Source organism: Chlamydotis macqueenii, chromosome 1 (assembly GCF_036417535.1).
Source record: "Chlamydotis macqueenii isolate bChlMac1 chromosome 1, bChlMac1.mat, whole genome shotgun sequence".
In the NCBI taxonomy this organism is placed as follows: Eukaryota; Metazoa; Chordata; class Aves; order Otidiformes; family Otididae; genus Chlamydotis; species Chlamydotis macqueenii.
The window spans coordinates 55729317-55755524 of record NC_141556.1 but is presented as its reverse complement, the minus strand read 5'-3'; the positions used below and the strand labels follow the sequence as shown (position 1 = coordinate 55755524).

The window sequence follows — 26208 nt, the reverse complement described above, 5'->3', positions numbered from 1 at the left end:
CAAAGCCTGATTCACTTTGCTCTTGTGATGCTTCCACTAAAATATTTTTCAGGCTTATTGCATCTAATGATTCCCCCTTGTACTCTTTTCACCATTCCAGTCCCTTCTCCATGGGCAGTGTGTTCAGAGAATGATGATGTATGTTGTGTTGTTTTAGTGTTCATACTTAAATATGAGACTCACAATATCTGATGGAAAAGGTGATGATAGTTGACTTGATTTTTGACATTTTTTCAGTCTGCAATGGTGTTACTGTCACAAGGAGTTTGGTAAATGACAGTGTGCTCTTTCTAGCTGATGGGTAGGTATAAAACTAAGAAGAAATTCCAGTCTCTGGAATTTAATTTCATGTGGGGAACTTAAATACTAAGGGATTTAATTTTCCCATGAGGAGGTTGCGCATGAGCGTCTGTCTGTCCCCCATCATGTTCTTAGATGCTAACTGAATTCTCTCCTCACCCTTTTTTTTTTTTTTTTTTCCTCCTCCTTTTTATAACAGGATCGTGACCTCTTACCTCTGAGAACAGCACTTCTGGACCTGCTGACAGCCTCTGCTACTCAGCCTTACCTAGCACAATGTCAGGTGAGTAGACAAAAATGGACACAGTACCTTCTTGTTTGGTTGCTTGTTCTTTCTTCAGCTGCAACTCAGTAAAAGAAAGTTCCAAGAGCCATTCTTTACACTAACATGCTGTCTGGTCAAATTGATGGAGAAGAAACTGCCCCACTCTTTGTGACCCAGCTGCGTTCTCACTTGGGGGGAGCTCAGTTTCATCCTTTACCCTGTGCTGAAGCCTGCAGAAGCTGCTTCAGCCATTGAACATAGAGGAAGGAGGAGAGTGAAATGTATTCTGCCTTCCCCATTTTTTGTAAGATTTGCTCAGTTCTGTTCTCCTCCCAAGACTTGCCCTGTAGTAGGTGGCTTGCTTATGATCCGAGAGATTTCTTCTGTAAAATGTAGCTGTAGGGCAGGCAGAAGGCTGAAGAATTATTGAAATTCAACTGAGAGATAAGCTTTACTAAAACTGGATCTCCTCCAGCACGTCCCTCTTACAGTGCTCACTCTCCCATCCCGTGTTTTTGTGTACATCTTCCTTCCCAATTCAGCTGGTTATTTCAGGGCATATAACCCTGAGAGAGACTATACTTCAAACCCAAGTAAACCTTTGTGTGACTGATGTGCGCAGGGGAAGGCCTGGGACATGCTTATCTGCCTCAGCTGCAAAACTTGACATCTGCCATTATTACAAAGGAAGCTGTTCAGTGGGACACCGCGTGAGACTGGGAAGGTGCTTGCCTTGAACACAAAAGACCATGATGATAGGCATACTTTCATTGCTGCAGCTCTTTTTGCATGGTCTGACAATGTCACAGGGAGGGGCGTAAGTCTCCCAGCCCTTCTGCAGCAAAGGGAGCATCTTGCTGAGGACTCTTGATTTCCCATTTCAGTGTCTGGGTGACAGAGTTTCAGGGAACTGTGGAGTGCTGCTGGTGCTGGGGTCAGTGACTCTGTTGGAGGACTTTACCTCTGCATAATAATTTTTTTTAGTAATGATGCTCCTGGCTTGGCACTGACTGCACAGCTTTTCCAAGCAGAAGAAGGATCACATGATGCCATGGAACTATTTCTCTTCCCAAAAAAGTCTCTTTTTTTTTTTTTTTTTTTTTTTTTTTTTTTTTTGAGGGAACTCCGTTTGGCCTTTCTGCTTCTTTTGCTTGATGATAAGTGACAAAACCATCTGAAATTATTTGCTTCCTTGGTGAAGTGGGAGTTGTCTAAATGTCTAGAGTGGCAATAGTGACAAACTGCTGAGAGAGTCCTCCTCCTGCTGGAACAGTCTGTATTGAGCGTGTGTCTTCCAAGGGAGTCCTTTCAGGTTTTCACTGCCATATGTTGATCTCTTTCTGTTTAGGCCATCACACTCCGTCTGCTGGGGGTCCCTTCTCAGCACTCACCCCCAGCATTTGGCCTCAGGAGATCCTGGCAAAATACACACAGGTACGGCGTGGGGCAGGGATGGGGTGTTCTTTGGCTCTGCACAGAAGTAAAGGGACCCTGATGATTTCTGGTGGTCTCTGAAAGCCATAGAGAAAAGGAGGGAGAGATGCACTCTTCCTCCCGTGGTTTGGTTGCAGATGTGTGTTTGCTACTTAAACTTCATGTGTTTTGCGGCTGCATCCTGGCTCTTGCAAGAGGATCTTGCAGAGCACAAAGAAACTTGTGTGAATTATTGCCCTGTTGTTTTGCAACTATTGCTGTACTGTAAAAATGTTGACACCCTTGGGGATGTCACCATCAAGCTACTCTGGATGGCTTGTGCACAGCCAGAAATGCTGGCCTCAAGACTTGTCACCAGGTGGGCAGAGCAGGAAGGAAGGAAGCAGCCATGGAATTATGTAACTTTACCCACAGTGTTTGCTGAAGGCAGCTGAGCCTAGTGAAGCGGACTGAAACTTATTGTGGAACTACGCTAGAAGCGTGCTTCTTGGGCGGTGCCTGGGTGCAGTGCTTGCAACACGCCACAGGAAGGGCAGGTGGGCTTGCAGGAAAGGGGAGTTATCTGTAGTCTTATACTCCTTAAAAATGCCTAATTGTAACCTCCAGTGTGTACCCCCCAATGTCAACCATGAGCACAGATGAGGAAAGTTGAGGTTTAGGTCATGGAATTTAATTTCCTTTGGTCTGTAATATGGGTTTGCTTCACAGGTGCAAATCCCAGTTGTGCCTGCTGTCTTTCAGAGAAATCTGAAAGCAGCCAGCAGGAGATGGAGCAATGCAGGGAGCTGAATTTGCAGTGTGTGTGCAGAGGTAACAGAGGACTGCTGTGTATTAGAAATGCAGACAGTAGAGACCACTTTAGCTGGTGTGTGTGGATCCCTCGGTCCATGAGGAGAGCTGTGTGCTCCCTCCAGGTGGGAAGTTCTAATCTTGATATGATGCTGTGCTCAAGCTCTGCTGGAAAAAGGATTGCTGGGAAAATCTGTGCGGGTGTGAAGGCAGGGCTTCACAACTTCCATGGAGAAGTCAAAATGGGAATGGGATGCAATACCTCCCCAGCTGGGAATTGTGGTGAGAGGCATTGAAAATAAAAGGGCGAGGAGTCTAGTTCCCCAGAGGGCACAGTGTGGACAGTGATGGGATGGGGCAATGTCCACACGTCTCTGTTCAGTTGTTCAGTGCTAAACTGGTGAAAGTGTCTGTTCTCCTTCCTCGTGTCTCCCAGAAAGAAGAATCCATCGAGCAGCCAGAGTTCCACTATGATGAATTTGGTTTCCGAGTTGATAAGGAAGGTAAAGCCAGTCCCATCCCCCGCCCTTCCGTTGTGTCCTGTGTCCAGCCCTTCCCGTGCTTCCAAGCATGGCAGGGTGATTTTGCAGCCATTCTGTGCTAGGTCTACTCACCTGTTGCCGTCTTTCTGTATCCTGCCATTGTAATCAAGTGCATTAGACGTGACGGCCTTATGGGAGTCTGGAGCGGAGACTACGCAGCAGAGTCATTACTACCCCCTTATGCTTGTGCCGTAGGTAACGGACAGAAGAGTTAAGAGGAACTTATTAGCAGCTGCATGTTGGGGAAGGATGACTTTCCCAGTTCACAGTGGGGTCTCTGCTGTGTTCAGTGGCACTGTAAGCACTGATAGCAGGCACAGCGACACGTGCCGTCTGTTAAAAAATTTGTGGCCAAGGTGAGTGGCAGTAGTATGTGTTCTACACATCCCAGCAGCTTGGCCAAGTGCAGGGAAAATTGTAGGCTCAGAACCCACATCCTAGTTTTTTTGCAAGATACAGACGCGGGCAACCAGGGGTCAGGCCGTACAGTGCAAGGGCAGAAGCTGTTTGCATGTGTGCCCTGAGGCACCTTGAGTCACAGAGGACCCTCTTTGAAGCAATGATCCAGAGATGAGGACAGGACACAGCAGTTTTCTTTAGCCAGAACATTTGATAGACTTGTGCATTATAAAATCAGCAGAAAGATTTGGACTGCAGTGACGGGGTGTGTTATATGATGAAGGACAGAGTGCCTTACATCAAACCTGTGCTTGTGCTAAACTATCTATTTTAGAAAGCCAGCCTCAGGTTAAGGTGCTCGCTCACTGTGGTTTGGAAGTGTCCTTATTAAAGCTTTTCTGATGATTAAATATCCCCAAAGTTAAAATTTTGCACCCCATTACTTCCGTGAGCATATAGCTTCTGCTTGCCACCTCTGAGGCTTGCTATGCTTTTGCCAGCCTGATTTATGGTTCCTTACAAAACCCAGCAGGATGACTGCTGCCAGGGTCTTGTTTAATTCCAGCCACACTCTGTTCTAAATCATGAGTAAGTAGAAACTAGAAGCCTGCTGACAGCTCCTTAATTCTTAAGGCTCCAATGCCTTTTGCTTATGACCATAAAATTTGCTGCATGGAGAAGACCACTAGAAACTAAGCTTTGCCTTTCCATGCTCTGGCTGGAAGGCATGAGTGTTTTTAAAGTGCTTCTTCAGATGGTGTTCCTACTCCCCACCCTGCCCTGTGTTTGTTCCCTCTCCTGTTCCCTCTCTCACTTTTCTCCATTTCATTCTCCTCCCTTTGCTGAGGCAGATGGTAGTGAGCCAAACTCCAGGAAGCTTCTGAGGGTCCCACTGACGGAAGAGCCACAGCAGAGGCTCAAGTGGCAAGCTCATCTGGAATTCACACACAACCATGACGTGGGCGACCTCACGTGGGACAAAATTGAGGTCACCCTACCTCATTCAGACAAGCTGCGCTCCCTGGTGCTAGCCGGCATCCCACACAGCATGAGGCCACAGGTGAGAAAGAGATGGTGGAGCAAGACTACTTTCTCTTTGTTGAAAGGGTGCCAGGTGATGGCTTTTTGTGGGTGTCTTAGTGACTTTTCCTATCTCTCTTCACCTTGTCCCCCTAGCTGTGGATGCGCCTGTCGGGAGCCTTGCAGAAGAAGAGGAATTCAGAGATGTCATATCGGGATATCGTGAAAAACAGCTCTAATGATGAAACCATTGCTGCCAAACAGGTAGGAGATACTGCCTCGTGCTGACTGGACAGAAGGGAGTGGGGAGAAGGGCAATATTTGCTCCATGATGAGGAAGGGATGTCTGCCTAACACCTGCAGCAGGGACAATTGAGAGGACATGCGTGGTTGAATCCTGTTAAAACTTAATCCTGTTGGGCATATTTCGCTTTTGTAAAAGTAACAACGCTACAGCTCCCCTACATCCTAGGACAGCAGGGAAGGGGTTGGACCCATGCTACCTGCAGGCTAGAAAACAGTGCTGCAGTTGCATCTCAGCAAAAGTCCTGATATTCCGTGAGGGAAGTGAAGGGTGAAAGGCTGACAGCTGCACCTTTGTTGAGGTAGTGGCAGCTGCTTCCAGGGACTGTCTTTCTTCCTTCAAATATGAAGTCTCTGAACATCAACAAGACTGTTACAGGGTGTTTTCCCTCTTCATCTGAGCTCTCCTTTTGAGGGAGGAGACAAAGGCCATGGCAAAAGAAACTAAGCTCTGCACATGTTCACCTTTTACTAAGAAGCTAGGTTCAAGGAGGAACAGTTCTGCCTAAGGGAGATCTGTGGGCTGTTCACCTCCAATTTCCCTGTCACAGATGTGGCCAAGTTCTTGACTTCTCTCTGGGATAGATTTGTTAGAAAGTCTTGCTTGAAATCCAAGCAGATGAAATTCCCAACCAGTGTGCCTGCTGTTCTCAGTGGTGAAGCTAGGAGCTGAATTCAGGCAAGTATTTCTTGGGAGGCACCGAGTCATCATCTGCACTGGCATTTTCCCCACAGAACAGTGAAGGCTGTTAAACTGACCCCAGGTGCTTGGACAGGGCCGTCGTCTTTGATGCCTACAGACTTATGCATGACTGTGGGGAAGCAGAGTTCCCTGAGGCAAGAGGCCATGGGGAAGTGAAGAGTGCAGAAGGCAATTGTTCAGGTGCTGCTAGCTGACCCTATCCTTGCTTATGGCTGTCTTACAGATTGAAAAGGACTTGCTCCGCACAATGCCTAGCAATGCATGCTTCTCCAACATGAACAGTATCGGGGTGCCACGGCTACGCAGGATACTACGAGGACTTGCCTGGCTCTACCCAGAGATTGGATATTGCCAAGGCACTGGCATGGTAACCTGTTTTCAGAGTGTCTCTATGACAGGGATCATTTTGTCTGTGGTGGCGGCTATGCTGGGGCAAGTGATTTGAGGCACTGCTGCCAGACACTGTAGCCTCCAGATGAGCTGAAGGGAAATCCCTTCCACATGGAACATTTTTGCTGGGGAAGGGAGAGCAGAGTAGCATTATGTGTCCAAAGGTATGGAAGAATTCAGTCCATCTGTTCGGGAGGAACAGGTATTACACTGAGGAGAAATCACTTCAGTGGAAAATTGCAGGAGAGCTGCTGCAGAGGAAGGAAGATGTTGGTCACCTAGATTCTGGTCCATCTCTCTGTGTGAGAAAGTGGGGAAAGAGTTCTGCTCCTCTTAGGACATGCAGTTCTTCTTCCTTCCACATTTTAGGTGGCTGCCTCTCTGCTGCTTTTCTTGGAGGAGGAAGATGCCTTCTGGATGATGTGCGCTATTATCGAGGAGCTGGTTCCTGCCTCCTACTTCAGCACCACCCTGATGGGCGTGCAGACTGACCAGCGTGTCCTGCGACAGCTCATTGTGCAGTACTTGCCACGCCTGGACAAGCTGTTTCAGGAGCATGACATCGGTAAAAGTGTGCCCTAGAAACCCTAGCTTTTCTTGCCAGGGTGACACACACACAAAAATTATGGTTCTTGTTTCACAAAGGGAGAGGAGCAGGGCTAGGAGCAATCCCTGGGGCCTTGGAGGCAGTGCATGGTCATCTTTGAGCTGGGAGGAGACCGCTTAGGAGAGTCCATCTTCACTGGTTGGCTGACTTCCCTTGTCATATTTCTTTTCTGTGTCTTTATTCACAGAGCTCTCCTTGATCACCTTGCACTGGTTCCTCACCTCTTTTGCTAGTGTTGTCCACATCAAGCTGCTGCTACGTATTTGGGACCTCTTCTTCTACGAGGGCTCTCTGGTGCTGTTCCAGCTCACTTTGGGCATGCTCAGTATGAAGGTAATTCCCACCTTGTCTTCCTCCTTTATAGTACTTTGGAGTTTAATTCTGAGTTCTAGGGGCAAGAAGGTTTTGTATCCACTTCCTGTATGTGGTTTGGGAATGTGCTCAGGAAGACAACCTCCTGCCTTCCTCAGAACTGGGGACTGTGAAAACTTCCAAGGCACTTCACGGGATTCAGGAATTGCCCTCATAATTAAACCCCATCAGCCACCACCCTCTATTCAGTCTTGATCTCACCCTGAGGGTCCATCTTAGCTAAACCAACATACTTCTTGATTTTGTGCTATCTCTAAGCAGAGATATAAAGCCAAGGTTGTAGTCATCTGGGAAGCTTTTGGTGGCACTGGTGAATGCTCCACAAGATTAGCATTGTCCTGGCTACATTTGATTTGACTGGTTTATGTTTAACCACCTGATCTTTTCCTTTTTATGTGAAAAATAATTTTGTGGTTCAGCTTGCTGTGTGAAGGGCAAGGGTGAGCCTACTGGGAGTAAGGGGAAGGTAGAGCACAGTTTGACATGTTAGATGGTCTACAGCGTGTGAGACTGAGCAGCTTCCATTCCCTTGTCCCCAGCAAGATCCCTGCTGTGCCCAGTCCTGGCGCTGGGTGCAGAATACCTTCTGTTTTGTCTTTCCTTACTGATTTGACTTCATTGCAGTGATGGCTGCTGTGATTCAAAAACATGCCAGCTAGAATTTTGGGGGCAGATCTCAGTGCAGTAGACTGGCAAAAGATGCTGTTCTCCTCCCATAGGTAGCTTGGACTCTTCCTACTGAAGTTTTTATGGAATTCTGTAGTTGTACCTGCATCGTTTCTGGCCCGGGCTGTACACTGAATGCAAAATTGCATCTAGTAGCCCCAAGAGTATAGCTGTCATGCTCACTGTTCTGTGTGTCAAAATGACTGCATCGTTGCAGGAGGATGAGCTAATCCAGTCTGAGAACTCTGCCTCAATCTTCAACACGCTCTCGGACATCCCAAGTCAGATTGAAGATGCAGACGTGTTGCTGCGGGAGGCCATGCGTGTGGCTGGCTCGCTGACAGATGTGGCGGTAGAGACCCAGCGTCGCAAACACTTGGCCTACCTCATTGCTGACCAAGGGCAGCTGCTCAACTCCAGCACCACTGTCAACAGTTTATCAAAAGTGAGTGCACAGAGTCCCATCTGTCTCTGCTGCTCCATTTTTACCATCTCCTTATGTGTTCCTTCCCAACTGCTCTTTGCGAGCAAGACGTCCTCCTGTCTGAGAGGATTTTGGCTCCAGGATGACCGTGTCATCTAGTGGAGAAAAGATGCTGGGAAGTGATGGGGAGGTCTGTGCTAATGAAATGCTGCTAGATCTGTCCCGGCTGACAAATTCCCAGGTGAAAGGGACATTGTTTGTAATTACCATTAATGAGAGTTATGATGGAAAGTGATGCATTTTATTAATGGAAACTAAAAGAAACAACATAGGCTTTTGGCAGAATTTACGTGGAGCATGCAGAGTAGGAACTGGAGTTAATCCATTAGTAGGAAAGTGATACAATAAAATAACTCTGGAAGGTAGAGTCAAAAAAGAGCAGCAGCCTTGGAGTTGCTGAATGAAAAATGCATCTGTGTTTGATCTTGGACTACAATCTGCAGTTGCGGATGTAGTAGCTCCTGTTTGTCAAGCCTGTGTGGAAGATGTATTCTTGATGCTCATCAGTGTGCTAATCACAAGACAGTCCTGCAATTCTAAAATGTAACAGGCATTCACTTAGAAATTTATATATAATTACGTGTAGGACTCCTTTTAGCAACAAGCAGAATTAGAACTAAAATTACTCACTCGAATCATGGTTGATTCTTGAGCTTCAGTTATGCTTTCGTAATAATTGAGCTATAAATAACCCATTGCACATGGAGCAGATCAAGCAGTAGAGCTGATTCATTGCATTAAAAATGGAACAACTCCTGTCTAAAATTGCTGGTTCACTTGCTTGCCCCTTCCAGAGGGTAACTGTGAGGACCTCTTGCCCAGAGTTGACCTGTGTGGAGGATTGCTTTATTTTATTTCTGAAATCTGTCCTAATGTCTGCACTTTGTTCTCTCTCTTCCCTCTCCCTCAGATTGTGCGGCGCAGGACTCAGCGCAGGAAATCTGGCATCACCTCTCTGCTTTTCGGTAGGGACAACCCTGTGCCTTTCATGCAGTGCTTATGGATATAGCAGCCTAGGAGGGAGGGGAGTGAGCAAAGCAGGGAAGCACTGGGATGGAGGAAGAGGAGAGAAGAGAGCCAGAACTGAAGAATGAGAGGGATGAAGTCCAGTTTTCTACTTGCTTGCTTTAGTCTGAGCTCAGAAAGTGAATTCTAGGTTAGATGGTTACTCCTTAAATGGTGACTAGCAGCGGGCTGCAGCTCAGCCCAGCTGTAATGTCCTTCCTGCGCTGACCAACAGGTCAAGCACATTTTCTGGCAGACCATATGCAGTCCACAAGCTGGATGTTGTACTTTCCTGATCTTAGTCTGCTCAGATCATTAACATCTCTGAAGATTGGAGACATGGCAGGATGGCCCAGTGTCACTCATCAAAATTTATAAATGCAAACATCACTGATGTTCCCCCTTACTCTGAGAGTTTGATTTTGTGAACGCTTTTGAGTCTTAATTTTCTTTGATTATGAGCTAAGCCTGTGTATGTCCAGAAAGCACAGGGCCAGAATAGATTTTGCATGGGTTTAACAGTAACTTGCTTCTGTGACCCCATAATAGCCCTTTCTATTGTAAGCCTCACTGTCATCACCTTCCTTGCTTTCTTGAAATTGCCACATCTCACCACAGAAACTTCTTCCGGAGGACGGCAACATACTGAATTTACAGGGTTCAAATAGTATTCATGTTGTGGTTGAAATGGCTTGAATAAATCTAAAACTGGATTTTACTGGTCTTTTCAGAGAAGAGGTTTTCTGATGTTCTCCACGAAGCTGATATATTGTCACAGGCTTGCTACAAGCACATAGAGCATCACGTGTAAAAGTTACAGTAGAAGATAAATGAAGCTGTAAAGTCAAGCATGCAGAAGTGAAGAAATGCAGGAAAGTTGCTTGTGCAACCTAAACTTAGACCTCTTGTATGTAATGTTATCATACAGTCAATACAGACTGAACTGGCAGGAAACTTGCATCTTTCTTGTGTCTCAGAGAATCTCCTTGACCAGGCTGGAGTAGCTTTATGAAAGTGATAGCAAGTTATACCCGTGCACAAAGATAAATTTTAAGTTCAAGCTTCAAAATGTATCAGTGGTAGAACTGAAGTGATTGATAGTGTTTTCTCATTTTAGTGGGGTTTCTGTACAGTCACTGTCAATGTTTTTACTTATTATTCTTAGTGATTAAAACATTGGTTAAAATAGAGAAGTTATCATCCTGCAGCAGATGACCAGAATGGAAAACTTCAGCCCAAGTGAGAGGAAGGAAAGCTTGGATGTGATAAATTCACCTTGTCCTGGGAACTGTCAGACAACTTTAAAAGTAAAGTGTGCTGCCTGTGATGGTCGCTGTATAAAGCTGGTACACAGCCCTTGTCTGGGTGGGAGGAAGAACTTACCCAGAACTTAATTCTTCTTCCTTAGAGTGAATGCAGGTTTAGTAGTCACTTGGACAGGAGTCATAGAATCAAAGGAGCTGTGATGGAAGTGACCTTCAGATGTCTTCAGTAGTCCAACCTGCTCAAAGCCAGACTCAGTTATGTTAGATCAGGTCGGCCAGGGCTTTCCCTGGCTGAGATTCAAGGAGTTGGACCAGATTTCTAATGAAGAAATAGAAAGAAGAAATGGCGAAAGGTAGTTTGGTGGAGACAAAGATGTGCATGTAGCCCTTTTCCTGTTGGACGGGCGTTGCAACAAGGAAATGAAGGAGAGCTAGTGCTCCTCTGCACAAGTGTGCAGCTAGTCAGTCTTCGCAAGCTCAAAATAGAGCCTCCCCACATGCGGCCGATCCTGCACTGGTTTCCTGTTTTGGAAATGTACATGCAGGCGTATTGGGTGCAGCGAAGTAAATCTGATGGAAACCCCAGTTGCTTTCCTCTGTATGATGTATATTCTGAGGTAGGTGGGTGCAGAACTTGCTTCCCATATCTCCTGCTTATGTTTGGGTGAGATTGATCTGAGTACAGAAGGAGGAGCCCGGTATTTCAACCAGAAGGGACAGAATGATGACAGAAAAAAAATCTATGAACTATGTAAATGAGGGCAGCCCACTGAGCTAGCGTGGCTGTGGTTGAGCTGTTTCTTCTTTAGTCACATTCTGTTTTAGCAACGTGAATTTTCTGGGAATCCCCACTCTCTACGTGATCACCTATCTATTTACAGTCTTTGTATCTCTGAATCTGTAGTGAGACTTCTTACATCCTCTATTTCCTACCCCTGGCCACTGAGGAGCAGGTTTTGTTAATTTTCATTGCTTGCACTGGGAGTAAGTATGCCCTACAGTTTTTCTAGTCCAGAGGCAAAGTTTGGTTTTCTCTTAAGCTCTGTGTGTCAGATTCTCTAATAATGTAATTTAGCAAATAGCAAACAATTCTAAAAATAATTTTAAATCAGATTTTGTGCTTCTATTTATGTTCTTAAAGTTTTAGTCTTTTTAATTAGGATGACTTGTTAAGATACTGTTAATCACTTTTCAATAAGCAGAAGCTTCATGTATACATAGCTGTTGCGGCAGCTGTGTAGCTCAGGCCACACTTTATTCATATTGATTTCTGTAATGCTGTTAGACGATAAGCAGAGTACTGATTTGCTAGCCAATGATTTACTTGGGTCTTGCATTAAAGATGTGTTTGTATAAAAACTGGAGTTCACTGAAAAATACATTGTTTTAAATGTTGATTTTGTTAATGAACTGCCACATCTTCAGTATGTTAGAGAGCAAAAAACAGATGGATGAAAATGCACTTTGAATTTAAAACAAACTAATTTTTTTTTTTTTAAAAAGAAGCAAATGATTCATTGTTCCCAAACATCATGTGCCCAATCCTTAAGGCATTCAGATACATTAACTGTCTAAAGAATCCATCCCATAAGGTATCTTTCTGCAGAAATTAATGGGGACAGGCTGTCAGAATTCCTGGGGGAATGAGTGACCATTGAAAGATACTTCGGTAACTTTTACTTTGTGCTTATGACCATTTGTATACACTCAAAGCCTTTGAAATCTGGTTCTTAGGGAGGTCAAAGTCTTAAGTAGATGGTGGCTTTTCTCTCATGTCTCTGACTTCTAGGCTGACACAAGAAAGTGGGCTGTCTTGGTTTTTCAAATCTTTTTTGAGGCTCAGTGAAGAATATGCTCTCAGGCTGTGAGGTGTGCAGAAATCAGAAGTAGTTCAACAAACAGCTGTTTCGGTTTCAAGAGAATTTCAGTTGAAGAGAATTTTTGAAAGTTCCCTAGTTTTGTGTCCCACCATTCAGCTCTCTATATACTGCGTAGACACTTCTCTAAAGTATTATGTGGTAGCCTGGTATACTGCCTTGTCTAGACAGATCAAAGATGACACCTTCCAGTTCCATATGTGGTTTGAAATACCAGCTCCTTAAAATTTGAGACAGTCAAATTGGTGTTGTTTTTTTATATTATTGAATAGACTGGCAGTAAGTACCTGCCTTAGTGTAGGCACTTCTAATGTCAGGCTTTCTTGATTTCTGTAGAATCAGTGATTTCTAACGTTAACAAAAAAAAAATAAATACCTCATACTTGTTTTTCTTTCCTCACCCTCCCTCTGGCTGTATGGGCTCCCCCAGGAGATGATGATCTGGAGGCACTGAAAGCCAAGAACATCAAGCAGACAGAGCTGGTGGCCGACCTGCGTGAGGCTATTCTCCAGGTGGCACGGCACTTCCAGTGTGTGGATCCCAAGAATTGCAGCATTGTGAGTGGGAACAGCTGAATCTGCACTGCTGTTTGGTCCAGGCATTAGTGTTGAGTGTCCACCACAGGACATGGCTGTTCAAATGCTCCTGGAGTGCATGGGCTCAAGGAAGAACATGCCAAGGGTAACGGGTAGAGAGTGAGAGTTGCTCAACCCATCCCTGGTGGAGAAGGGGTGCACTGAGAGGTTGTCTGCCTGCTAGGAGAAGGAAAAGGTTTGGGAACAGGGGCATGCAAGCTTTGGCAGATCAGCTGGGAGTCATCTGTTGCTTTTCATTGCTCTTTGCTCTTCATCCACATGCGTTCTAGGATCTGACTCCAGACTACAGCATGGAGAGCCACCAGCGGGACCACGAGAACTATGTGGCCTGTTCCCGCAACCAGCGACGACGAGCCAAGGCACTACTGGACTTTGAGCGCCATGATGACGACGAGCTGGGCTTCCGCAAGAATGACATCATTACGGTGCGTCAGCCTACAAGACAGGGACCAGGGCAAGACCGTGCACACCCAACTTGTTTGGGTCACTGCACTGCCTCTACTGCAGGGAAAAAGGGAAGGAGATCAGCTCAGAGCTCAGTTGGGAGTCCAAGGAAAGCAGCTGGTCTTTCTAGGGGCTGCCTGGGGATGAGGCAGTTATGTTCCTATGAGCGTTGTCTTCTGGGTCATTCCCAACGCAATCACAAGGTCCCTTTCCTGGTTGCCACACATCTGAGGAAAAGATTGATTTGGTCCACCCTGCGTGCTGGTTTAACACTGCACACTAAGCTGTGGTAAGACTGTAAAAGCACCCATTTGCAGTTTAGCTGTGGATGTGCCATCTGAAATTGGGGAAAACAGGGATAGCGTTGTGTTTGCAGTGGCTTTTTGCCCTTGAAGGCCCTAGGCCATGTGAGAAGAGAACATTGGCAAAACAGTTGAGAAGAAAGCAGTTCCTCATTGTACACACAGAGCTGTAACCCTCCTGGCCCTGCACTCTCTTCAACCGGTGTTTTCCACTCCCTGTTTTTCAGATCATTTCCCAGAAGGATGAGCACTGTTGGGTGGGAGAGCTGAATGGACTGAGAGGTGAGAGCAGGATGGGTTGCACTGGGGAGAGTGGGGCCGGATGTGGAGCATCCATTCTTTCACAGCAACTGCTCTGGCACATTTTTAGCAAACGCTCTGCCAGTTACCTGGAGCATCTGCCAGGGAGAAGGGAGTTGTTAAAGCAGGGAATGAGAGCAGTGGTGCAGCCACCTGGTTACTTCTTGCAAACAGCAAGTTCAGGCTCCATCCTCCTGGCACAGGGTGGTTGTGGGCAGTGTCCTGTAATTGGCTTCCTCTTGCAGTTGCCTTAATTCTTGTGATTTTGAGGGTCCTTGCTTCCTCCTTTGGAGCTGGAGCCCATGAACTCTTGATTTACTCGCAGCTTCCACTGGGCTCTGGTCCTGTCTGTGCTAGGGGGTTCTCTGTGTCAGACTCACTTCTTTGTTCTTTATAGGTTGGTTTCCAGCCAAATTTGTGGAGATCTTGGATGAGCGGAGCAAAGAGGTAACGAAAAAACAAAACACAACAACAACAAAAAAACAACATTTAAAAAGTCGTTTTGTAGCTGAAAAAACATAGTTGAAAAGAGCTGTGTATTTCCCTTGAGTCTGTTTGCTCTCTCTGGCTATTGAGCACTCAGCAACGTGATCAGGCAGCTTATCTTCCAAAGCCTCTTTGCTCAACTTCCCGATGTTGAGCAGGTGGAGAATGAGGGCCCCAAAGGGCTGCAGGGGGTAGCTGAGAGACCTCACCTCCACTACTGTGTTCAGCTCCGGAGCCCCCAGTGTAAGAAGGACATGGACCTGTTGGAGCAAGTCCAGAGGAGGGCCACGAAGATGATCAGAGGGCTGGAGCACCTCTCCTATGAGGACAGGCTGTGAGAGCTGGGGCTGTTCAGCCTGGGGAAGAGAAGGCTCCAGAGAGACCTGATAGCGACCTTCCAGTACCTAACAGGGACTTATATGGGGACAAACTTTTTACTAGGGCCTGTTGTGATGGTACAAGGAGTAATGGTTTTAAACTAAAATAGGGCAAATTTAGATGAGATGCAAGGAAGAAATTCTATACTGTGAGGGTGGTGAGGCACCAGAACAGGTTGCCCAGAGAAGTTGTGGATGCCCCATCCCTGGAAGTGTTCAGGGTCAGGCTGGATGGGGTGTTGAGCAATCTGGTCAGGTGGAAGGTGTCCCTGCCCAGGACAGGAGGATTGGAACTAGGTGATCTTTAACGTCCCTTCCAACCCAGACCATTCTGTGATTCTGTGCCTGGGCTTGCAAGGCCCCTAGAGATGAGCTTTGAAAGCAGCAGGCAGGTACGCAGCAGGGTCCTGTGGGGAGTGTTTCTGCCTGCTCCCTGTTCTCTCTTCCTCCTTTGAGGCTGTGCCTGTGGATCCCACTCATGCTTTGCAGTCACCACAGTGGATTGTCCGTGAGCAGCTATGCCTGAGAGGCCACTCTGTCTCAGTTCCTCTCGCAGCCAGCAGTGATGAGATGCCACCTATTTAGAGCAGATGCCTCAATATGGCCCCAAGGCTGAGTTAACAGATAGGAGGCAAATGTCATCACGTGTTGGCCTAAGCAATTTGCAGGGGAAGTGGAGAAGACCCTGTTCTCCCTCTCCTCCTCAGCATTTGGAGAGTGAGGTAGGTTTCAAAGGCTGACCTGAGACCCCAAGAGAAGCCCCTAGACAGATGCCACTATTGACATCTCACCTGTTTCCTCACCCCCTTCTCAGGGCTGGTTCCTTAGATGCAGATCACCTCTCTGTGTATAAACACACCCTGTACTGCTGAGCAGTTCTTCTCCCAACTGCGGAAAGAGAGGATCCCACTCATCCTAAATTTGGAATATCCTTCATGCTAACAGCCTGTCAGGGTGATACCTTGAAGTGGTACACCAGCTCACCTGGGAATTCCCACCTACCCCCACTGGCCTTGACTTTTAGCAGCTTACAGTCTCAGAGACCCTCAGCACAAGTCCTTCTCCTTACCTTAGCTCAGTCAGCATCGCACCAAACTGCAGCAGTTCCTACGTGCTGAACGCTGCCAGGATGGTGCTGGGGGTCACCTGTGTAGTCTTCTGGGCAGCACATATGCACAAGGGTCCTGGTGTCCCAGCAAATCCCAGGGGAGTAGCACTGAACATGGTGCCTTATGCAAGAGCCAGCAAGAGTATAAGGGGTTAAGGGAGGGGGCTGGTGAGCACCTGGGAGTGGACGAGGTGTGCGCAGAGAAGCTGTAGGTGAGCAGACCACCTCCATGCTCTGCCCCGCTTGCCAGTATGCTGAGAGCTGGCTCTTCGTGTTCCTCAGTACTCCATCGCTGGAGATGATTCCGTCACAGAAGGGGTAACAGACTTGGTGCGAGGGACGCTGTGTCCAGCCTTGAAGTCCATATTTGAGCATGGATTGAAGAAGCCGTCTCTGCTGGGGGGTGCCTGCCATCCCTGGCTGTTCATCGAAGAGGTGAGGTGTCTCAGTTCCCTTCGTGGGCCAGTGTTGCCAGAGGGCTGGGGCGAGGGGGCTGTAGGGCAGAGTGTAGTGACCGTCCCTCTGCCTCACCAGGCTGCCAGCCGGGAAGTGGAACGGGACTTCGACTCTGTGTATTCTCGCCTTGTGCTCTGCAAGACGTACAGGTAAGGCCGCTTTGTTCACACAGAGCGACTGGGTCTGTGCCTTCCTCCTTGCGTGCTCATCAAGCTGCTGCTGCTCTCCACTTCGGGAAAGGTTTTGCTCTGCCCCATCCTCCTGTCAGCGTGGTGTCAGCAGGCTGCTGTGTCCGTGCTGGCTTGGGCCTGGCGCTGACTCTTGCCCCCTTCCTTGCGCTCTTGTGTTTTCTTCTGGGGCTGTTATCTTGCTCTCTCATGGCTGCAGGGTCACCTGGGGGCTCAGCAGGAGGAAGGGAGCTGTTGGGGTATGGAGGGGGAAAGGCCTGCTTGTCCCCAAGGGGGCTCTGGAGCTCACTAGCACTCTGCTGTGGTCTTTGCAGGCTCGATGAGGATGGCAAAGTCCTCACTCCAGAGGAGCTGCTTTACCGGGTGAGTGCCCAGCTCCTAATTTGGGGAAGTTTCCCATGGGGGCTGCTGGGGGGTGATGCCTTCTCTAGAAATGCTTGAGAGTCTCTGAGACCTTCCCTGATGGGAAGTAGTAGAGACTCCAGGTGCCTGGGGAGAAGCAGAAAGTGAAGCCATTGGGAAGGCTCGGCCCCTCTGATGGTAGCAGGTGGCACTGGATGAGGGTGGGAAGCTCTGGGGAGGGGAGCATTTGGCTGTGTTGCTGAAAGGGCTGCCCAGTCCAGCCTAAGGCTAAGCTTGAGAAGATGGTAACCACATCTTCCCACTCTGCAGGCGGTTCAGGCTGTGAACATGACACACGATGCTGCACATGCACAGATGGATGTGAAGCTTCGTTCCCTCATCTGTGTCGGACTCAAGTGAGTCATCCGGTCCTGATAACCCAGGATGGAGGAGGGGGTGCAAGGAGCTTGGGAGGGGGCAGAGCAGGCTGAAGGGCAGCAGTTGTTTCAATCTACCTTAGGCCACAGGGTTTTTTCCTCCCTCCCACTGCAGCCACTGAGTGGGACCTGCTCTTTTCTTGTTCATCGTGCTGGCCTGGCTCCTGGCTGGAAGGAGTAGCAATCATTGCATGGAGCGGCCCATACAAGTTTACTGGGTTATCCTGTCCCCAGTGGGAACAGGACTGTGGGCTGGGGTCAAGGCTTGGGCTGAAAGTAGACTGTCCCAAAGGAATAGGGCTTGTTTGCCTGCCTTCAGCCGAGTAACATGCCTCCACCCCATCGCTGCAGCGAGCAGGTGCTGCACCTGTGGCTAGAGGTGCTGTGCTCAAGCCTGCAGACTGTGGAGAAGTGGTTCCATCCCTGGTCATTCCTGCGCAGTCCCGGCTGGGTGCAGATCAAGTGTGAGCTGAGGTGAGTCTGTCCCCGTGGGCCTTGCTGGGGTCTGGAGTGGATTTCCTCCTCCTCTGCAGGAGGTGGCCCTCACAATGGCTGGCTCTGGGCCCTCTCCAGCGAGTCGCAGCGTGGGCTGCCCAGACATCCCTGCTGCAGAGATTTCCTTCTGCGTGCTGAGGCAGCAGCAACTGTCTAGACAGTTTAATGCGATGCACTGCGCCTGCCTGATCAAGAGCAGAGCCTGGCTCCCCGGACGCTGTCGCAACAAGCAAGCAGCCTCTGCCTGCCAGCAGCCTCCTGCTGTGCCCTGCACCTACCCTGGGGGTGCCTTTCCCAACCCCTGCTCTCCAGGTCCTCTGCCAGCCACTGGGGAACAGGGAATGTGCGAGGGAGTGGCGTCAGGGGCTGAACGCGGCTGAGCTTGCACAAAGCGCATCGCTGGGAGCCCAGGGCATGCATCCACACTGCTTCCTCCTGGCCCTCCTGCGCTCTGCAAAGCCACTTCCAGTCCCAGGGAAACACACAACAAAACCCCTGCTCACGCCCACCACCACTCCAGCCGCTGCTGCTGCCATCCTGCAGGAACTGGCTTTTGTCTGTGCCACCCGCTTTTCTCTGGCCCCAGTGGGAACGTCCCTGTTCTCCTTGTGCTGCTGCTTAGTGGGGGGAAGGGAGTCCCCTCCACCTCTGTGCTGTGCTGTTCCATGGCTACTTTCTCACAGCATGGGGACAGTGGTCGTTCAGCACAGCCGAAGGACCAAGCGGGACTGGTTCATGGCTGTGCACGGGTTTGTGTGGAGCAGGAGCGGAGGCTTCTGCCACATTTCTCCCAGCCAGCTTCCTGTGGAGGGCCTCTGTTCCCTCACTGCTGCTGGAGTTCAAGGAGACCCCCACAGAGGAGTTTCCCCAGAGCCACAAGGTCTGAGCTGTGCATCCCTGTCTCAGGGATGCTTAGAGCCAGGTCCAGGAGGGAGCTCTGTGTGCCATTCCCATATGGCACTTGTGCATGGAGGTCAGGACACTTCTCTTACCCCAGGGAGAGAGGGAGGAGTCCAGAAACTCTGAGGTGCTACTGGCAGGATTCTGCTTTCTGGAGAGGAACCTGCAAATTCCCTCCAACACACACACCCCCCTGCCATTGCCAGCTGGGTGCGGTTCTCAGCCACATGCGTCTGCAGCGTGGCAGAGCCCGGGGCTTGCCCGTGCCTCCCTGCGCTGCTGTGTCAGGCTCTGCAGGGCTTGCACTTCAGTCACATCTTCAAGCTTCTCTTCCCAGCCTGGGCCTGGCAGGATGTGAAGCCCAAAGAGGAGTGGGGAACAGGGGATGAGTGGCTGGTGTTGAAAGTGCAGCACAGGGATATCCATCCGTGGAAGCTCAGCTGTGTGCCGGGGCAAGTTGAGGAGCTGGTGCAGTTGTGTGCCTGGGGGCAGCAGTTGTGGGTGTGGGCTGGGGGTGTGACCTGGGTGTGCGTTACCATCGCTCTCTTCCATTGCAGAGTCCTCTGCAAATTTGCCTTCAGTCTCTCTCAGGACTGGGAGCTGCCAATAAAGAGGGAGGTGAGTAGGTGGCATCTCTCATTCTCCCCACCTTCCTCTCCCAGCTTTGTGCCCCAGCCCATCCTCTGCCTCCCCTTGAGCCGATGCCAGAGGCTGCAGATGGGGCCACTTTCCCTGCCAGGGCAGGCTGTGCACGGGAGCTGGGTGGCAGTGCTGGCAGAGGGTGCTGCCTGCCCCTTGCCTGGCTGGGGCAGAAGGAAATGTTAGGCCCCTCCCTTCCCCGGTGTGCTCCGAACCGCAGGGCCTCTCCCTGTTTCAGCTGCACGGAGGTGGGAAGTGCAGAAAGCTGCTCTGTCTGGGTGCCGGAGACCTCGGGGGACTTGGGCTCTGCCCGCAGGCACAGCCTCCGCTTTTGTGGGTGCGGTGCACTGACCTGGGTCTCTGTGTCATCCTGCAGGAGAAGGAGAAGAAGCCACTGAAGGAAGGGGTGCAGGACATGCTCGTGAAGCACCATCTCTTCAGCTGGGACATAGATGGGTGACCCCCACCTCGCCCCATCATGGGGAACCTTCTCAATGGCACACACTCCTCTCCCCTACCCTATCGTGTCTCACCTCCTGCCCTCGCCCACCCCACCCACTTGTATCTGTGACAAAATCCCCCCCTCGAGGGGGCTGCCAGGCCACCTGGGACACACGGCAGCAGGGCTGAGAGGCCGAGCTGCAGACCTGAGGGAGGTGATGGGCGAGGGTGATGCTGCGAAGGGACGTGTGTGTTCTGGCCACAAAAACAAGTACCCCCTCCCAGCTTTCCCCATCTCTGCCACTCCCATCTTCTCCTCGCCTCAGCCCTGCCTCCCCCTCGGTGCCTGGGGGAGCAGCTTGGCCTGCAGCACCTCGCATGCTGCCCCACGGGCCAGCAGCTGCCCGGGTGTGTGAGTGTGCTGCCGGGGCTGCGGGGAAGAGGCAGCCCTCGCGGGGTGGCTTTGATCTGTGAAAGCTGGTGCCATTGGCAGGTGGGACTGTGGGTGCAAGTGGAATCGGGCTGGTGAGACGCTCACTGCTGTACGGGATAGCACATCCCCCCCGCCCCGTGCCAGCTGAGGGCTCGCCTCTCTCGGGGAGAGGGATGGCAAAACCTGAAGCACTTGGACAAGTTCCTCTGACCCGGAGCCGGGGCTGAGAAGGGGGAACCGGCATCAGCCTCATCCCGCCTCCCTGGCGCTGGCCTGTGGGGTGTTGACAAGTGGTGCCCGACTGCACCGGGCTGTTACTGCTGTAGGGGATGGGCTTTGTCTCCTCTGGGAGCAGACAAAAACCCCCCTCCCCTAAAGAAGAGTGTTTCATGCTGTCATTTTAGTCTCTAGATGATTTTTACTGTTAACCAAAAAGCTGTAAATTAACTCCAGGAACGTGTATATTTTGGCACTGTTGTAGCTCAGGATGGGGTTCAGGTTGGAGCTGGCTCAGGGAGACTTACCTCGTCCTGCTCGCCCTGCAGTGGCAGCGGGGACGCAGGTCAGGAGTGGAGAATTGCTGCTTTGTGGTGGTGGCTCTGGATATGGAGTCTGTGACTTTCTACTGAAAGCGCTTGTCTGTGAGCACAAACTACTCATGAAATGACACTAGATTCTTACTTTCCTTTATTTGGTGGGTTTGTAAATAAACTGTATCTTGGGAGAGTGCTGGGCTTTGCCTTTGTTTTTTTGACAGTGCCAGGACTAGATTTAATCCTTCGTTTCTGCCAGTTGATAATTATGACCCCATTTCTGCGCTGGCCTCTGCTCAGCCTGCGCTGTTGCTGTGGGGGCTCCTCACACCAGCCTGGCCTCTGACCAGGCCACAGGGCCAGGCAGCGGCTGGGACAGGAGCTGTTGTGCTGCCAGTAGCCGCAGCCCTGCCTTGCCTCTCTGCCACCAGCCCTCCCCGAAACGCAGCTCTGCAGCAGAGCCCCAGGAGGCTCCAACAAGATGAAGGGATGCGGGGACCCTGCAAGGGGAGGGCCCTTCGCAAAGGGAGTCTCTTCTGCGAAGTGGAACAGTAACAGCACAGGCCCCTGGAGAACCATGTTCAGAAGCCCAGGCTCATGGGCTCATTAGTGTTTTCAGGCACAGTCATTCCAGTTTGGCATCTGGCTGAGGAAGGCTGCAGTATCACCTCCCCACTGGAACAGTTGAGGTCCACACCAGCCTACTGGGCTGTGTGAGGCTGTAAAAGCTGCCTGTGCTTCTCCTACATTAAGATCTACTTCTGGTTGCATGGCAGGTACTTTCCAATCACACAGGGACTCTCCCCGCAGCCGAGAAGAGATGAGACACCACCAGGCATGTTGCTTTTTTTCAGGTTTGAGAAAGACCCAGAGGGATCACCCACCCTTAGCTGGAGAAGGCAGAGTGGCCCCAAGCCCTCCCACCAGCATAGCAGAGAAGGTTTTGAGCACGTGGCTGTTTGGAATTTTTTTAATAAAATGGATTTTTTTTTTTCAAATATTTGTAACTGAAAAAATAATTCAATTTAAAGATCCATTCTCTCCCCCATTAACTTGTCACTTTAATCCTTTTCCAGTTGAATACTCGCTCTGGATCTGATGCCCCAACACCATCTGCCGCAGATGGTGCCGACCACCCCTCGCCGTTTGCTGCATAGTGGAAGGGAGAGTGCGTGCTAGTCAAATACACGTTACAAACAAGTAGTGGTTACAGCAGAAAGATTCAGGATTACATTCAAGGTAGAGGCAGAACATCAGACTTTGTTTTTCCCAGTGGCTGCAAAAATGTACGTCCAGGGAATACCTCTTCCAACAAAGAACTATTGAACTATTATTCAAACAAATAATAGTAAGAAAGCAGAGAACTGGGCTGGCCTGCTCTGGGCACTGCTTGGGGAAAAGACTTTCTAAAATTTCCTGGGCTGAGGCACCATCTTTCCCGCTGCCCCTGGGCACAGGCTTGCTCTCTTGGCAGGAGCCCCCTGTGCAGAGGAGCTCTGGCAGGGTAGCTGGTTTCCTCCGGAGGTGAGGCTCATGGTTCTGTATTGTCTGGGCTCTTAAGCCCATCAGCCAATTTCAAGTACCTTGGGCAAATTTAACGTAATTAAACTCCTACAAAGTTTCACAAATGAGGGAGGAACTGGGTAAAGGCGAAAGGGAGCAGCTGTGAGCGCAGCCTTTCCCCATCAGCTCCAGGGAAGGGCTCAATCACTAACAGGCATTGGCATCTCTCTGCCAACAACTACCAGGGTGCCCGGCCCAGTGCGAGGAGCCATGGCTGGGTCAGGCCAGGAGTGCAGGGAGAGCGCTCCCACTTTCCTCTGCGTGCTTGCTGCATGCTGATTATTTCATTATTTACTGGTTGCAGCTTTGTAATGATTTGTACAAAAGAAATCACACAGCTGGTGTAAGTGGGGGCTACTGCTCAGTGTGGGCTAAAAGCTGTTTTTGCTTGACAAACAGGCAGCCTCACTTTTTCCCCTTTGCATTTGACAGATCCTCCCACTCCCCCCCTCCCCCGCCCCCCCCCAGTACTTTCCTGCTAAGAAACCACTTGCCTCCTGTGCCCACCTGGTCCCATGGCTGGGCAGCTGCTCTGCGGGGAGCTGGTGGGAGCTCTGTAAGGCGAGTGAGTGCTAATGCCACTCACTGCTCCCAGGACACTTGGCACAACCACCAAAATGGAGCAGGGCTGCACCAGGAGGGAAGGGGTTAGTTACTCTGATTTTTTTAGGACATGACACTGTAGGCTGGGCAACAGAAAGCAGGCGGGGGCAGGGGTAGGGTGGTGGGAAGGGGGTTATCCTCTCACTCCAACGTAGACATGGAGGGAGGCAGATAAGAGGCTCTGACTTGCTTACAACTCAGGAACGGGGCAGGAGAGGGGAGAGAAGGGGGCAGAAAGGAAGGAAGCTGCCAGCAGGCTCCTCTGGCAAATGATCAAGAAAGTGGTGGCTCCCCATGCAGTTAAGAAGCAAACAGGGCTCAGGAAAGCAGGCATTTCTCCCAGCTGCAAAACAGGCAGGACCCCAACCTGGCTGCCCATTTAGTGGCAGAGAGAGAGCAGGTCATGCGGGGCTGGCATTCACCTGCCCCACCATGGAGCAGAGGTACCCACACCCCTGTGGCAAGGTGTCCCCAAGAAGAACTCCAGGTACCAAAGGGGCAGGGAAGCAGCATGTGCCCACCCACAGCTACCCGCTCCCCAACAGGCAGCATTGCAGCATGGCCAGGGGGAAAGAAAGGTGGGACAGCAGCCTCCAGGAGCTACTAAAAAAAGATGGCAGTTGCTCCTTCCAGTACCTGAGCAGGGTCACCACTTACAATTTAAAAAGCCACTGCCTCCCTCCCAAGCAGAGCTAGCTACGCCGGGCAGGGGGACGGGGGCAGCCGCATGGGGCACAGCGAGGCTGTGGCTCACCTGGTAAATACGGCGGTGAGTTACTAACAAACACAGGAATTTAAAAGTGACCAGAATAACAGCACGAGAGAGTGCCACAGGCCTGTGTGTCCTACACAAAACTCTGCAGAAGGAATAGCTTCATCGGGGCTTGGAGTACTCATCCGCCCCTCGTCAGTCAGCAGCTGACAGCACGCAGGGTGGCTGCTCACAGTAAGCAGCCACTTGCTTTTGCCTTTTCCCCGTGGGCCAGGAGGGAAGGAAGAGCAGTGGGCAGCTGCCTGTTACTGCTTTCAGGCTCCCACTTCTCCCTGGAACGGGGCCCTCACAGTTGCACGACTGTGCTAGGACCTGCGTTGTGCCACACAACGTCCCCTTCCTTGCCTGTTGGGGCTGACGTTCCCCAGCTGCTTCTTTCCACTGTGGCACCTGCTACAGGGAGGCAGCAGCACAGCTGAAGGCAGCAGAGAGATTGCACGTGGCCCCTCATGATATGTTACTTCACTTTGCTCTTTGCCGGCTGTGCCCCTCACGCGCTCCCCAGGACCCACGGACACTTTCTTGTCCCCACCACAGGCTCCCTCGCTCACCTGGGGACGTCGCAAGTGCTGCGGAAGCTGAGGGGACTGGGATGTGCCCGGAGGCGAGGCCCCAGGTACAGCCAGCGGTCTGGGGCAGTGAAGGACAGATTTAACATAAAAGGACCTGGATTTTAGCACCTTAAAAAAATCTGGTTTGCAGCCCAAAGCGAGTGAAGCAAGTAGGCAGGCCCCTGCCAAGCTCAGCAATATTTGGGAAACCAGCTTAGACATTACCAGGTTGGTGGGGAACCCTGGTTCCCTTTGGCTACATTCGGAAAAGGTGCCTGTTCTGCCCAGCTCCTCGCAGCCCTGGGGCAGATCAGGCCCTCCCCTGCCAGACTGCACGTGGGGCAGAGGGAAGCCGTCCCGGGCCCCCAGCCAGCACTCCCGCCTTTGCGTCCTGCTCCAGAGGTGGAATCCCCTTCTGCAACTGTTAAACCGACGGAGCTGGGGCAGCACACCGCCCCTGTATTTGCCAATCCCAGCAAGGCGTGGGGTGCTGCTTCTGGAAACGGCGCTCAGGCCTAGTCATGCTGTGTCCCGCTGCGAGGCGTGAGGGAACTTGTGCCTGGCCACATTGCGCCCCACGCGCTGCCATCGCTGCTCCTGCCTGGAGGAAGAGGAGCTGCCGGCCCGGGTCTCTCCCAAGCTGGGTCAAGCTTCAGTGAGGGGACAGGAGGCCACCAGCCCCAGAGCTCCTGCAGCCTCTTCTGCTCCTCAGCAGCAGTGACTCGAGCAGCCGGTCTGCCTTTGCCACCCCGCCAGCTTCGTGTAGGAAGGACAGTGTTGGGGGAGGAGTACAAATACTAGGAGCTTGTTTCTTTTTTTTTTTTTTTGGTTGACTGGCCTCTTCCCCCTGCATGCCTGTGCCCTCCCGTTCCCTTCAGTCTCTGCACACAGAGTTACAAGCAAGAATCCCAGTGCAGCTGCAGATCGTGTCCATCAAGGAAGTCTGTGGAAAAGAGGCTGGGAGCCGCTGTGCTGAGGGGAGCCAGGCTCATGACGGGCCCCCCCGGCAACTCCAGCCAGTCCATGCTGTCCAAGTTAGCCTCAGCCAGATCCAGGGCTATGCCCCCAGACGGCTCGTGAGCAAAGTGCAATTCCGAGGTGTCCATAGGTGAAGGCGGGTGGTCCAGGATGGCCGAGCTGCTCAGCATCTCACTGTGGAGGTCATCAATCAGGGACAGGGGCTCCGGCCCGTCGTGGCCTGCTGTCAGCAGCGGGAGGCCGGTGCTGCTCTCCAGGAAGTCCTCCAGCCGGCCCACGGGCACCGGCTGCCCCAAGGACACTGGCACCGCCAGCTCTGAGGAATGGTGGCTGCTGGGCGGTGGGGAGCTGGCTGGGGCCACGGGTGGTTCTTTCCCAGCTGGGGACGACTGATCCTTGAAGTCAGCAGAAATCTCTGTCCAGGGAACAAACAGGCAGGCCAGGGTGAGGAAAAGCTTAGCCGAACACCAGAAAGATCCCTCCCACCCAGCAGTGCAAAAGGGACCCCCCAGACGGAGCCATCACTACCCCCACCTGGGATAAGGAAGCTCGTCCTGTGCCTGTGCGTGGCTTGCTATGAGGAGGTTTCAGCCTGCCAGCAGGGAATTCAAGCTCTGTCCAGTATCGCAGAAGAGACCTGCCCAGAGCTGATGCAGCAGAGCCACCGAGCAGCTTTGTATCACCCTAATGCCTGACTGACATCTCCCTCGGTGCCTTAATGACCACTGCCAATGCTAAGGGCACTGGCAGACATACAGGAGGAAAGACCTGGGCCACAACAGCCTCTCCCCTCAGTGCTCTATAATCCCCAGGCTCAAATCCAAAGACTATGGGAAATGCTG

At 50.9% G+C, this 26208-nt stretch overlaps 2 protein-coding genes across 4 annotated transcripts in view; one reads left to right on the top strand and one right to left on the bottom strand.

Annotated features, from left to right (window-relative positions):
* SGSM3 (small G protein signaling modulator 3) overlaps window positions 1-21092 on the top strand; it is a 32028-nt gene extending 10936 nt beyond the window's left edge. For both annotated transcript variants that reach the window (XM_086752463.1, XM_086752472.1), the window contains exons 2-22: window positions 500-583; window positions 1914-1999; window positions 3225-3291; window positions 4581-4789; window positions 4906-5013; window positions 5979-6122; window positions 6515-6710; window positions 6940-7085; window positions 8008-8235; window positions 9185-9239; window positions 12852-12979; window positions 13288-13443; window positions 13992-14046; window positions 14462-14511; window positions 16318-16470; window positions 16570-16640; window positions 16994-17042; window positions 17352-17437; window positions 17810-17932; window positions 19411-19471; window positions 19869-21092. In XM_086752463.1, the coding sequence (XP_086608589.1) occupies window positions 577-583; window positions 1914-1999; window positions 3225-3291; window positions 4581-4789; window positions 4906-5013; window positions 5979-6122; window positions 6515-6710; window positions 6940-7085; window positions 8008-8235; window positions 9185-9239; window positions 12852-12979; window positions 13288-13443; window positions 13992-14046; window positions 14462-14511; window positions 16318-16470; window positions 16570-16640; window positions 16994-17042; window positions 17352-17437; window positions 17810-17932; window positions 19411-19471; window positions 19869-19952 (2262 nt within the window). In that variant the 5' untranslated portion in view covers window positions 500-576 and the 3' untranslated portion in view covers window positions 19953-21092. The remainder of the gene's footprint in view (window positions 1-499; window positions 584-1913; window positions 2000-3224; window positions 3292-4580; window positions 4790-4905; window positions 5014-5978; window positions 6123-6514; window positions 6711-6939; window positions 7086-8007; window positions 8236-9184; window positions 9240-12851; window positions 12980-13287; window positions 13444-13991; window positions 14047-14461; window positions 14512-16317; window positions 16471-16569; window positions 16641-16993; window positions 17043-17351; window positions 17438-17809; window positions 17933-19410; window positions 19472-19868) is intronic.
* A 761-nt stretch (window positions 21093-21853) lies between these two features.
* Window positions 21854-26208, bottom strand: part of MRTFA (myocardin related transcription factor A) — an 88612-nt gene continuing 84257 nt past the window's right edge. For both annotated transcript variants that reach the window (XM_086752451.1, XM_086752445.1), the window contains one exon: window positions 21854-25781. In XM_086752451.1, the coding sequence (XP_086608577.1) occupies window positions 25282-25781 (500 nt within the window). In that variant the 3' untranslated portion in view covers window positions 21854-25281. The remainder of the gene's footprint in view (window positions 25782-26208) is intronic.